The 13,616-nt window shown below is 41.0% G+C and overlaps 1 protein-coding gene across 4 annotated transcripts in view; it reads left to right on the forward strand.

The window, feature by feature from the left end:
- Positions 1-13,616, forward strand: part of LOC118419085 (heat shock 70 kDa protein 4-like) — a 35,687-nt gene that overhangs the window by 755 nt on the left and 21,316 nt on the right. For all 4 annotated transcript variants that reach the window (XM_035825365.1, XM_035825367.1, XM_035825366.1 and 1 more), the window contains exons 2-6: positions 9,100-9,157; positions 9,988-10,128; positions 11,057-11,179; positions 11,958-12,057; positions 12,272-12,405. In XM_035825365.1, coding sequence (XP_035681258.1) covers positions 9,100-9,157; positions 9,988-10,128; positions 11,057-11,179; positions 11,958-12,057; positions 12,272-12,405 — 556 coding nt within the window. The remainder of the gene's footprint in view (positions 1-9,099; positions 9,158-9,987; positions 10,129-11,056; positions 11,180-11,957; positions 12,058-12,271; positions 12,406-13,616) is intronic.

Below are 13,616 nucleotides of genomic sequence, written 5' to 3' on the forward strand. Positions count from 1 at the left end.
TATGTCTGAGTGAAAGTGAATGGATACACTTAGTTGTCGAGCTTTGGATAGATCAGTTTTATTAGTCAGTACACATACTCTGCATTCTGTAAAATTTTAGTATTACACAGACATACCCACCGACTCATATTGAATAAAGAAAATTTGAAAGGAAAGGTAAGGTAAGGCAGTCATTCCCAAGTGAAGCGTGATACTTTTTCATGTAGCTACTACTAAGCTAGTGATAGGTCAACACGGCTTTGCTACGGGCTCGATATTTGGCCAAGCACACTGGGTCACCCCAAGTGTGATGGGTTCTTTTATGAGGGTCTGCATGGGGGGTCCTAACAACGCTTAACGCTAAACTCGGGATGGCTGACTACAATTTACGTTAAATTCACTAAGGCTACCAACGCTTTACGCGTCATCCCAACTACGAATTATGTAAAATAAAATAGCTTCCCTAAGAATTACGGGAAATTAAAAAGGCCTGCCTACGCATTACGGAAAAGAGCATGCACATGATGCAGACCCTCTTTTATGTACAGAGGTTTGAAGCTTGAAGCTTGCGCCCGAAACTACCTCATACCCGGGCTGCGGACTTCATGTCACCTTCCAAAGTGACGAATGTAATCCCTATCAGTATCAAGATGTTCGAGTTGTGCTTGACCGTAGGATCAAACTCCAACCCACATATCTACATAATTTGTAGTGGGTTGCATTACAGCTTGCGCCACAAGGACATGTGTCTACTTTATGTTTGCTATGATTTGTTTGACCCTGACCTTTTTCGTCATGGCCTTGGTGAAAAGTAGTTGGTTCGCCAATTGGACTTCTTCATGACTAACTAAACAAACAACATTCTACTACTAGGCAGGTTCTCTGATTCTGAAGTGGAAGTAGGTCAAAGGTACATACTTGTCAGTACCAGTGACTAGGGGTGGGTACCGGTACAGAAAATTCAGTTCTAGGTACAGTCCAGGTGTCCAGGTCTGGAACTGAACCTGGACCCAATTGTCTGTGACAGCTTGTGAATGGGCAAACCGATGGTCCATTTCGCTTCTAAGGATTTAGTGACTTCCATTGCTGTTCTAAAATCCTATCTTCATGTAAATAACACTAACAGTGTCATGTTGTTTACCTGTGATCGATTATGTCAGAATGATATGTAGCACACGTATGGGGTTGCATTGTCGTGTGGCATAAGGGCGGGGTGTTTGTCCCCGAACCCAGAGGTCCTGGGTTTGAACTCTGTCATGTCACCGATCTTGTAGCCTCTACCAGGCTCCCCGGGTCGCTGGAAAAATAGTAGAAATTGGCAAATAGACAGAAAACACACCAGAGGAGTTGGTTGGCCAAGGAGTACAGTTTGTGACCTTAGGAGCCTGTCGGGAGTCACCATCTTTACAAGGTTTAAAATTAATCCCCCTATTAATCCAACAAAGGAATCAGCTCCTTAGGTCGCAAACTACTCCTCGGCCAACCAACTCTTCTGGTGTTTTTTTGGTCTTTTTGGCTAATTTCTACTATTTTTCCAGCGACCTGGGAAGCCTGGTAGAGGCTACAGATCTTGTAGTTGTACCCTTGAAAAGGCCCTTGGCCTGGATAGGACGTTGATTAAAGGAAGTCGCGTGCTTGAGGAGAGCCACACCACGAGCATGTTAAAGAACCCGCCGCACTTATCGTAAAGAATAGGGGTCCTTCCTGGTGTGAGTGGATCAAATCTTACAGTATACCGTATATATACTAGTAGGCTACAGGATCTTCAGCAAAGCGACAGTGTAGGAATAACTTGTTTTTGTGTATAGCACCTTGTTACATCCCTAACACATGGGTTCTGTCTTAAGATGGGTAGGTACAAAGTTCGCATCCAGACTTACTGATTTGGTCCACTTAGTTATACTGGGAAGGACCATTACTCTTACTGATAAGTTAACTATAAGTGTCACTGGTTCTTCAACATGCTTGCAATTTTTTGCGTGTGGCTCACTTCAAACACGGGGCCTTCTTTTTTATTTCATTTTCATCCCAAGGACTGCAAGTTTATTTGTAACACCTTCCAGTAACAGGACAAGAGAAATTCAGTACCTCCTGTTAGTTCTAGAGCCTGATTAGTCCTAGAAGGGGATTGGTTGATTGGTTGATTGATTGATTGACAGGAAGTAAATATGAGGGAGTACATGAGTGTCAAGTGAGTGTAAATGTAATCTTGAGTGAATATGTAATTAAATGAGAGTGTGAATATGTGAGTGAATGAGTCTGAATGTATGAGTCTGAATGTGTAAGTGCAAGGTTGGACAAGTTTTCTAAAATTCACTTGTCATATCGGGCAATAGTTTTATTACATAAATGATTTGCTTGCCCAAGGCAACCTTTCATTTCCTTGAAATCTGAATAACTCTCCTATATATTTTCAATTCCAGCAATGGAATTCTTTTGTTATTTTTCTGTGTTGACCAAGGCTTGATGCCATGACTGTGAAAAGTATTTCAAACTCTCGCTTATGGAAAAATCTTACTTGCTCAATCGGGCAAGTGGAGTAGGACATGCGCTTTCCCGATTGGCACTTTCACTTGTCTGGGACAAACAGGCTTGGGAACTTGCCCAAACCTGGAGTAAATGTCTGAGTGAGTGAGAGCCAGCAAATAAGAACAAGAAATTGAATGGACTGGGGTTTGAACCCTCAACCCTATCCTGCTACACACACACCAACCACATGTACTAGAAGGGATTCAGCCCCTATTATATACCAACATCCCGGTGAGGAGGAACAAAAAACACAACTCCTGAGATTGGTTTGGTAACATGTTTTACTTTAACTTTTGGCCGTGGCTCCAAACTGGCTATACCACAGCCCTGTTCGGGTAAACTGAACCACTAACAGCTTTGGCATGTGTGTATATTAGGCGCTTTGGGCACCACATATGGAAACCAAGGCCTGCCACGGACGGAAATAGGGCCGGTGTAAATAGGCATGGTCTTGACCGAGGGAAGGGATGTCGGCACGCGCGTCATTGAGACACGTCAGCTGGATGACATGTGAGACAGTCTCAATCTAGTGGCTTCCCTCTGTGCAAAGCTGGCCTTTAATGTTTGCAAGCTTTGAGTTTGATGCCACGTACCGGACTGGGGGCATCTTAGGGACCGTACGGCATTTAGCGAGGGGGGAGGGCCGGTCGCCAGGGGGGGGGAGGGCCAAGCAAAAAAATATTTTGCCAGGGGGAGGGCCTAGCAATTTTTTTTTTTACTTGGGGGGAGGGCCAAGCAAAAAAAAAAATAGCTTGGTCTGCCAGCAAAATATGTCCCTTAAAATTCAAGAAACGGCGTTTCAGAGGATCAAGATTTCAAAATTTTTTTGGACCTCTGCAAGGGATTGCCCGAGGTTGGCGCTCGGGATACAGTGAAAATGCGAAAGGGAGGGGGCGGGGCTTATGCATGACGCCCTCGAAAACCTTCTTCACGCACAGAAATGTTATTAAACTCTAGATTAGTCTGCCAGCAAAATTTACCCCTGTCTTATTGCCCTCAAAATGTAAGAAATGGGGTTTAAGAGCTCGAGGGTAAATATTTGCAAATTTCCCTGGATCCCTTTTGACGTGACCGGCCTCGCGCCTTTGATAACCGACATCGTGATAATGTGTTTGGGGGGGATTTAATTTTGTATTTCTAAATTGAAGTGCTATTAAAGTTAGCTTTGTTTGTCAGCAAAATATCTCCTCAAACTGAAGGAAATAGCTTTTAAGAGGGTCAAGATTTCAAAATTCTCCCGGACCTACCTTGCGATTCTTCGTGCCTTGGGCGCCGAACATGGTGTTCGGAACGTCGTTCTCCAAAACTTGAAACCCTCGTATTTTTTCTTTTCCATAGAAATGTCATCTAACCAGCAAATTTTCCCATAAAAAAAGCAATGCAGGAAATAGTGGCAAAAAAAGCGTGGCATTTCTAAAAGATCTCCTGCAAGTCTGCGGTCTCACGCCCGCCGGCGGCTAGAGAGAGGCGACCGGTCTTACCCCGCCGTGGGAAAATCAGCGTCACGCGTCGGCGCCCCCCTCCCCACTACAGTTTTGGAAGTCGAATCGTGCTGTCGTTTTGGTTTTCATTTTTCCCCCCGATTTACCGTAAGTTATTACCACCACAGAACCAAGAAAAAGTCCAAAATAGATGTAAATTGAAAATAGTTTCCGTCAAGCCGCTCAGGCCCGCGCCCGCGAGCTTGCAATACGTTTAGGGAGCGGGGCGCGCGCCCCTTCGTGGCACAAATCTACTAGAAATCCAGGTACAAATGCTTTTTAGGTGTTGTTTTAATATCAAAACAATGAAATAGCTTCTATAAAGCAAATATTTATGCCTCTATGAAGCAGATATTTATCCCTCTATTTAGCAGATATTTTGAGCCATTCTGTTTTCCTTTTTTTACTAGGGGTGAGAGATCTGCTTCTCGATGAAAGTCATGAAAAAGTATGACGCAAAGCACATTTCCAAATGCGGGAGCGCAGTGTTTTATTGGCGTCTTGAATATTTTTTTCAAAGTTGATAGGAGGGGGGAGGGCCAAGCAAAAATATTTTGTCTTGGGGGGAGGGCCTAGCAAAAAAAAATTTACCTGGGGGGAGGGCCATGCCAATTTTTTTTTACCCGACCCTCTGGCGACCGGCCCTCCCCCCTCACTAAACGCTGTACGGTCCCTTAGGTTGTAGTGTACTCAGATGTTTTTACCTGCATGAAAAAATGCAGGTACTGTTTTTGGTAGGAATCATGTTTAGGAGTTTGTGTTTCCAGACCGATATCTTTAGAATCTCTGGATGGATTGTGATCATGTTTGCTATTGTGCTTTAGTGTGCATTAGAAGTTTGCTGCAAAAAAGTCCATATGACGCATGTGGACACTGATCAACTGTCATAGTTTCGAAATCCTGAATGCAGGTAAATAATGGCTGATACACTAGTAAAAGCAATTGGCAAGCAAGCTGCTAGGGGGCCTGCACACTTTTTGGATAGATTCAGTTCCTATCTAGCTCCAAACAGTTGGTCCAGGACATGATATCAACATTTGAAGTTCTGCTGCAGTACCATGGAAAGTGGCCATAGTGCCCCAAATCTAATCATTTCCAGTTTTTGCTATAACCTACCAACACACCAAATATGCAATAAAGCCATGCAGCCATTCTTGAATTATCAGAGGGGATACAGACAAACAAATACTGCCTAGAATATAACATTTTTGACACATCAAATGACCAATGTTAGACCCTTTGTTAGGATGACAAGCACTGTAACTTAGTTACTGAAGGGGCTAACATGCCTCTACATTATCATAATTGGACTCAGTTGATCCTGAAAGCTGTCCACACAGTAAGATTTCCTGGCCAAGCTCCAGAAACAGTCCAGGACATGCATTCCATTCATTTGGATTCAAACCAGGCACATGTAAGAATCCAGTTTCCATAGGAACATGGAAGATGTGGGTACCCGACCTTACTGGTATATCATACTGGTACATCATACTGGTACAGGTACTGGTACATCATACTGGTACATCATGCTGGTACACCATACTGGTACTGATACCTGTACATCATACTGGTACATCGTATTTGTACTGGTACCGGTACATCATACTGGCGTCCACATATTTTGGAGCTTACCGGTCCAAGGAAATAACGAGCAATGTAGTTATGATGATAATAATGAGTTAGTACATGTAGTAATTTCTACCAAGTTTCTACAGTCAAACTATTGACAAACTATTATAAAATTGGGTGGGTGTTGGACTTGGATACTCTACTAAACAGATTTCTTTGTAGCGAAATGGACCATTGTTTTGGGTATCGCCCATTCACGTCAAGTTTTGATCAACAATAAGGTCCAGGTTCAGGTCTGGACCTTCTAGCTACTGTCTTATTCAATCCTTGGTTGCATACTGGTTCTGATGGATAGTCAGAATCGGTCAGTTGGCATGCCATCAAATTTTCACAGCTTTGCAAAATGATAGTATTTGGATTATGGCAAACATGTTTTATTGACATGATAATCACACATTAATCAATGCCTGAACAGTTTGACAAATCTCTGTAATTCTGTTGGCATGTGATAGTAGCATACCATCAGTTTCAAGCCCGCACAGTAGTATTGTATTCATTAACGTATTTGCACAAGCACGACAAGATGGTTAAAACGTTACGCACTTCAGAGTAGTAACCTTTTTTATTACAGGGTAAAAAGGCAATTTACCTAGAAAAATATTTACATTTATATGGTGATATGAAAGGAATATGATCATTGACATTCTGTACAGAGTGTAATAGCCATAATTTTGGGGATAGAATCGATTAATCATAAATGTTATCTAAATGGTGTTTTTGGCAAGATAGAATATTCTGGTTCAAATTGTATTATGTGGTGCAATATGGCATATGGTATATGTAACATTTGATTTGTTGTAATGAATCCATCAGAGGTTGGCCCTTAGGTTATCAGATAAACCATAATATCACACAGTAAACCAAAAGCTTATAATACACATACCTGTCTAATCAAATGGGAGATACTGTAAAGGCATTTTGGTTTGTGGTGATTTGTGTTCTAAGTAAGAACAAAATGGAGTATTTGCAGTACTTGTAGTTACGGGCATTATACTTATAGTCACATACTTATACAGTAATGGAAACACTTGCGTCTTTACACACAGCCAGTTGGAAACTAGAACTAGTGTCAAGGGTGCTTCAGACAAAACAGTCCCTTTCAACACATAATATGATGATGATACTTTGTAACGTTTATTACGTACAATATACTCGTTCATATAGTGCTTTGATAAAGAGGTAGTAGGGCGAAAGACGAAAAACGGTGGTTTCAAGGTTGCAATGAAGAAGTTAGGCCACACTGAGTTAGTTTTATGGATGACATCCACGCATGCATTATCTTTTTTTCTCACTGCATGCACTAGTTTTGGGGTCTCCAGAGGATGTCATCCATAAAATTAAGCCAGTGTGGCCTGGCTTACATACTGGCTTACTGCACATACAACATCCCAGCAAACTTCAATGCAACTTAGATGTGGTTATGCTGACACCTTGTGGTATGGGGGTGGGTCCTTCGAGATCCAACCCTGGGAGCCAAAACTGGTGACAACTTGATCAGATTAGGAGCATTCTGATGCGTAATTAATACGCTGGGCACAGCTGGCCGTTAATTTTAGCCCGACGACTTAATTAGCAAGGATTCGACCTTGGCAAGGTCAAGATACAGTGTTTGTTTTAGAAATGCATCAAGACAATCCTTATAATTAATTCCATAATTTGTCAGGATTTGTTTATGGATGTATTAAGAATGTAATTTGTATCTTTTTGTCTGAACCTTGTCTTTTCCCTCGTGACCTCAAACTCAAAGTCAGTTTTTTGGTGAATATAAATAAAGGCCCAGACAAACAATAGCTTTTCAAATTTATTAGGAAGATGCATTTATGGATTTGTTAAGAGCTCAATCAATTTTGCTATATTTTGTCTGACCCTAAGTTAGTGGCCTTACTTCTTTCCTAATTTCCTTCATGAAAAGTAACCTGGATACCAATATGAGTTTTCCATTAATAAATATAGGGTCAAACAAACCAAATTTTTTGTCCTTATGTGATGTTGTGTCTTACTATAATTATGGTGTTTATTGAAAGGGCTTAACTTTAAGACCATTATCAATTATTCATATTTCTAGTTGAAATACGGACCCAACAGATTCTGAATCCAAGTGTTATGACTACGAGTTTATTGTCATGAATCTCCTGATATAGTTATTGAATAAGTGTGTATAATTTTTGCATTATTTCAAACACATTTGTGACAAATTTCGCCAGGCGTTCGTAAGTTTTTGTGTGAAATGTTTTCATTAAAACAATGTCATGTAGTTGTAGAAAGAGTCAGTCCCACAGATTCGTCCCCAATCAGGGAACGGGTTTTCTGCGCGTGGAGAATTTGCGCGTGCGCGTGAAAAATCTGCGCGTGAAAAAAGAAAGTTCCTGAAATATGTCAGAAAATGTGTAGCCTATGAAAATATGAACCTAATATATAATTTCCCATCTGTTACCTGAATACTTGGATTTAAAGAAAACCTGATTTTTAGATCCCTTGGGAATAGGTTGATTTGCATATTTTGAACATTTCAAAATCAAGTAAATTTGACAGGAATACATGGAAAAATTACACATACTATGTTTTATATTGTATGATGTAACAATTTGAGGCTTTTCTCCATTATAGAAGCTTAATTTCATCTTTTTTGAAGCAGATTGTTTCACGCGCAAATTTCAAACTTTTTTGCGCGTGGAAACTTAACATTTAAAAATCACTTGAAAAGTACTCAGATCAACATTCTGTACTCTAGAATGCAACAATACCATACTTGATTCCATTTTGTGCCATCTTCTTTGAGCATTTAAGTATAAAACTGCAAAAACTTTTTGAATCCCTTGGGAATCAGCTAATTTGCATATTTTCACGCGCAGATTTTTCACGCGCAAGTATTCACGCGCAAGTTTTTCACGCGCACAAAACCCCAACCCCCAAATCAGGGATGTGTAGTTAAAGTTGGTTGCATATTACTATTACAGGGCTCGAAATTCATTTTTGGGATTAGGTGCACTGGTGCACCCAGCTTAAAAATTAGGGTGCACCAAAAATTTTTGGGTGCACCACTTAAATTTAAGTTATTACCTAGTGATAAAACTTAGTTACAGGCTATCAAATTCTTAAACAAGTACTATGACAGACATTTCTATTATCTTTCTAACACTTAGATGGCAAGAATATGATGTATACTAGTATACTTTGATATCTTTAGGTACATAAACCTAAGATAATATTTGGGTGCACCCTGTGCACCTACAGAAAATAATTGGGTGCACAGCTCCAATTTTGGGTGCACAAGCACCCAGTATTTTGAGCCCTGTATTCTAATCTACCTGGTACTGCATGTAGGATACATGTACCATCATTGCGTTATTTAAAATACACATGACTCTTCTAAATCTGAGATCAAACATTTAATCCGAACAGGAAAGTGACAAAATAGCGAAGAAGTTTCCTTTCCTTGATGATGTTCCCATCTTGACCATTGCTGTTTTGTATATTCCAGGACAGTGGTATCATTTGGAGAGAAACAGAGATCGATCGGAACACCGGCAAAGAACCAGGTATGTTAGCCATTAGAAGACAGGTGATATGATATACTGTGTTTCGTTACGATAATATCTACAGTAGGATAACGTATTAAACCATTAATTAAGAGGTAATAACGCTAAGGGTGTAGCCAGGAACTTGCATTTACATGGCAATTGTTAGTGTTAGTATCTTGGCTGATATCTGGAGTTTTACGACATTTTTTTACCTTTGCTACAAAACAATAGAAATTCCCCCTACACTTGTTGAAAACAGCATTACTAATAAGGGCCAAAATCAAAGCAATGGGGATAAAAATCACAGCGAAGGGGTCCAAAGACAGCATAGGGGATACAAATCACAGCAAAGGGGATACAAATCACAGCATGGGAATACAAGTCACAGCATAGGGGATAGAAATCAGGGTGTAAGGGATCCAAATGACATCATAGGGATCCAAATCATGGCGTAGGGGATACTAATCACAGCGTAGTTGGATACAAATCACAGCATAAGGGGATACAAACCACAGCGTAGGGATGCAAATTACAGCATATGGATACAAATTACAGCATATGGGATCCAAATCACAGCATATGGATACAAATCACAGTGTAAGGGGATGCAAATCACAGCATAGGGTATCCAAATCATGGCATATGGGACATAAATGACAGCGTAAGGGGATACAAATCACAGCGTAAGGGGATACAAATCTCAGCGTAGGGATACAAATCACAGCATAGATGATACAAAATACAGTGTAGGGAATACAAAATACAGCATAGTGGACCCCTAATGTCAACTGCGCTGGCAAAAGCCCTAATTGCAGTACTACTACTAACCCAAACTTGCTCCCACCCAGATGGTGACGAACTACAAGAACACAGTGTACCAGTTTAAGCGGTTCCTGGGCCGGCGGTTCCAGGACCCTCAGGTCCAGTCTGAGCTGCAGCATGTCCAGTACAGGGCCGCAGAGATGCCCGACGGATCAACCGGGATGAAGGTACGTCCACTTAAAAAAAAGAAAACCCTACATCTACTTACGTTTGTGAAGATTAGACATCCAGGTATTGTTAACATTGAAGAAGAATCAATCTTTACTTCTGGATACTTTATTTTTATACAGACGTTTCAAAAGGCATCCACCTTTCTTCCTCAGTGAAATAAATTTTATTTATTTAATTTTTATATCAGTGAGGAAGAAAAGTGGATGCCTTTTGAAACGTCTGTATGAAAATAAAGTATCCAGAAGTAAAGATTGATTCTTCTTCATTGACCTACATCTACTTGTTTTTTTCGACCAGGTCATTAACATGATTAAAGCTCATCTGTGTTGGTAGTAATCATAGTACAATGCTAAACTTTCTCCCAACACAAAGGTATACACGGATCAAATTTTCAACTACCACTGTCGCCTTCTTCAGGGTCAATTCTGATTGTGTTGGAACGCCCGTTCGAACGATCACTTGAACCCTTTCAGTAATTCACTGATGTGTAGGGACCAATCAGCGCCTGCGTCAAAATTTGGAGGATTCCAGATGTTAAGATTGTCCAGGTTCCAGGTCATGGAACAGCAGAGAGGTGATATATGACCGTAGAAGAAAACTAAAAAAACTGTTGTAATATCCCTCCCAGTTCCACTACCAGGGTGAGGAGCATGTCTTCAGTACAGAGCAGATCATGTATATCTGTTGTTATTTCTCTCCCAGCTCCACTACCAGGGTGAGGAGCATGTCTTCAGTACAGAGCAGATCATGTAGAACTGTTGTTATTTCCCTCCCAGCTCCACTACCAGGGTGAGGAGCATGTCTTCAGTACAGAGCAGATCATGTATATCTGTTGTTATTTCCCTCCCAGCTCCACTACCAGGGTGAGGAGCATGTCTTCAGTACAGAGCAGATCATGTATATCTGTTGTTATTTCCCTCCCAGCTCCACTACCAGGGTGAGGAGCATATCTTCAGTACAGAGCAGATCACAGGGATGATACTCACAAAACTTAAGGAGGTCTCTGAGATGAACCTTAAGGTCAAGGTGGTGGACTGTGTCATTTCTGTAAGTACAATATCTTTTTGCAAAGTCTTAGACCTAGGAAAAAACATTAAATTGTGTTTCCTGTTTTCCTGCACTGTATCACCAAAACCAACTTTTTTTCACTCGCCCGAAGTTTAAATAACATTTCTCTACATATTTTCACTTCTAGCGATGGAAGTCTTTTACTATTGACTCATTTTTTTCTGTGTTGAACAATGCTTGATGCTATGACTTTAAAGAGTAACAAGTGTATAAAAATCTCACTTTTGCTTGTCTGAAGGGCACTTTCTCTTGCCCTGTACGATCAGCCTAGTGGACTTTTCCAACTCTTTTTGTGACACAATCATTAGTCGATTCTGTTCATAGTTATTTGACAAGTTATCTTAGCTACTACAGGGCTCGAAATACCACCTGCATATGCAGGTTTGTGCAGGTAAAATTGGAGCTGTCCAGGTATTTCTGGTGTCTACCTGCACCTAACCTGCACTGGTCCATGTACTGGGTTTTATACATAAATGTCATATGATATGGATTGTTATAAGCTGCATTGAATGTTCCGACCTAGAAAGTAGAAAAGAAAAAAAATATGGTTCCTGAGCATTTCTAGTCTGATCCATACTTCCTGAATTCAGAGTAGTACAGGTAAAATTTGTCAGGTGCAGGCAATTTTCAATGTTACCTGTACCTGTGCAGGAATGAAGAAAAAAGTATTTCGGGCCCTGCTACTTCTTTCTGGCAGTTTGTAAAGTATTTCTGGACCTTTCCTCCCTGATCCCTCCTTCTTTCCCTGCCTGTCTAGGTCCCATGTTTCTTCACTGATGCGGAGAGAAGAGCAGTTCTGGACTCAGCCTCCATCGCTGGGCTCAACGTCCTCAAACTCATGAACGACACAACAGCAGGTGAGAGTCCCAAATAGCAGTTAGTCAAGCAAACGGTCGTCAAAGAACCCCCCCCCCACGTTATATGGTGCGTGTGCGATGTTGCAGATCCTTTCGTCTAGAACTGGTGATTCTCTACAAATCATCTGGACTCCAGGAAGAATAGCGACGTATCAGTCACTAATGGAGATCTGTATCAAACCAAACCAAACGATGTGATTTTTTCCTCTCCCAGCTGCCCTTGCGTACGGTATCTACAAGCAGGACCTCCCAGCTCCGGAGGAGAAGCCGCGGAACGTCGTGTTTGTGGATATGGGCTACAAGTCTCTCCAAGTGTCCGCCTGCGCTTTTCACAAGGGCAAACTCAAGGTAAGGCTTCTCCTTCCGTAAATAGTTTCATCAGGTTGGTAGATCAATTAAACAAAGTCCTCTTTGTTATACAACCTTCCTTTAATGCTTCTGTAAACGTTTTGATGACTATCTGTCGTCTTCATCAGTACAAAATGAAACAACTAGAAAGGCAACATTTTTGAAAAAAAATGCAGGATGTGGGCGAAGGGAAAAGAAAGCAAAAATAGCAAGAAAAGAAGCAACAATAAAGGCAACATTTTCGCGAAAATGCAGCAAAAAGAAAAAAAAAATTAAAAAACATTATCTGTCCACGGATTCGATCCCGGAGCGTTGGTTTACCACGCGTGAATAATACCACTGAGCCAGTGCAACAACATGTTACAAGCACACGTTTTAACAGGTATACAAATGTATTGCGTTGCGTGAACACGTCCGTTCACCGTTGAATTTGCAAGATTCCAAGGTCCAATTTTCTGAAGATAACGTTTTTGTGTAAAAATTTATCAATCTCGTTCATTCCATGGCGGGAAACTTCTTCCTTGAGCGCCTGTTTGGTCGTCTCAGCTGCGAAAGTATTGTCAAACTGCATGCCGAATGCCATTTTGTGTCCTGTGCGTTGATTGGTTCAGTGCTGCGTACACCCGAGACAGTCCGCGACTTTGTCCCAATCAAAAAGCTTGAAACGTGGAGTGCATGTTTACAGCTTCCATTTTTTCTGATTTCCGGTTGGAATATCTGCAGAGAATACTAAATGTGTGGCTTCGCCCACATAAATACTATCGGTGCGATATGAACTACATGTAGACAGAGTCTGTGCAATCCGAATTTAACCTATTGTAGCACTGTTGCACTGATTCTGACTAGTTCATATAGCACCGATAGTGTTTGTTTCATTTTGTACTGATAAAGGCGACAGAAGAATTAAAGGAAGGTTGTGTTACGAAGAAGACTTTGTTTAACTTAAAGGGTTCTCCTTCTCTGTACTGGTGTGTTGTGTTTCTTTAAAGGCGCCCAGAGCAGTTTTTGAGTCTTTTGAAATTTAATTTTCAAGACATTTTTACACACAGTAAGGTTAAATAACACTATCTCATTGCATATCGACATTTATTGAGCAAAGATGAGACGTCGTTGGGTGGTGAGAACTTATTGAAAATCTGAGCGCTGCACGTGCCATTATTTCAAATTTTCGGAACGCACGCGAACATGACAAATGAATCCCGAACACTTCC

The sequence above is a fragment of the Branchiostoma floridae genome, chromosome 7 (genome assembly GCF_000003815.2).
Source record: "Branchiostoma floridae strain S238N-H82 chromosome 7, Bfl_VNyyK, whole genome shotgun sequence".
NCBI lineage: Eukaryota > Metazoa > Chordata > Leptocardii > Amphioxiformes > Branchiostomatidae > Branchiostoma > Branchiostoma floridae.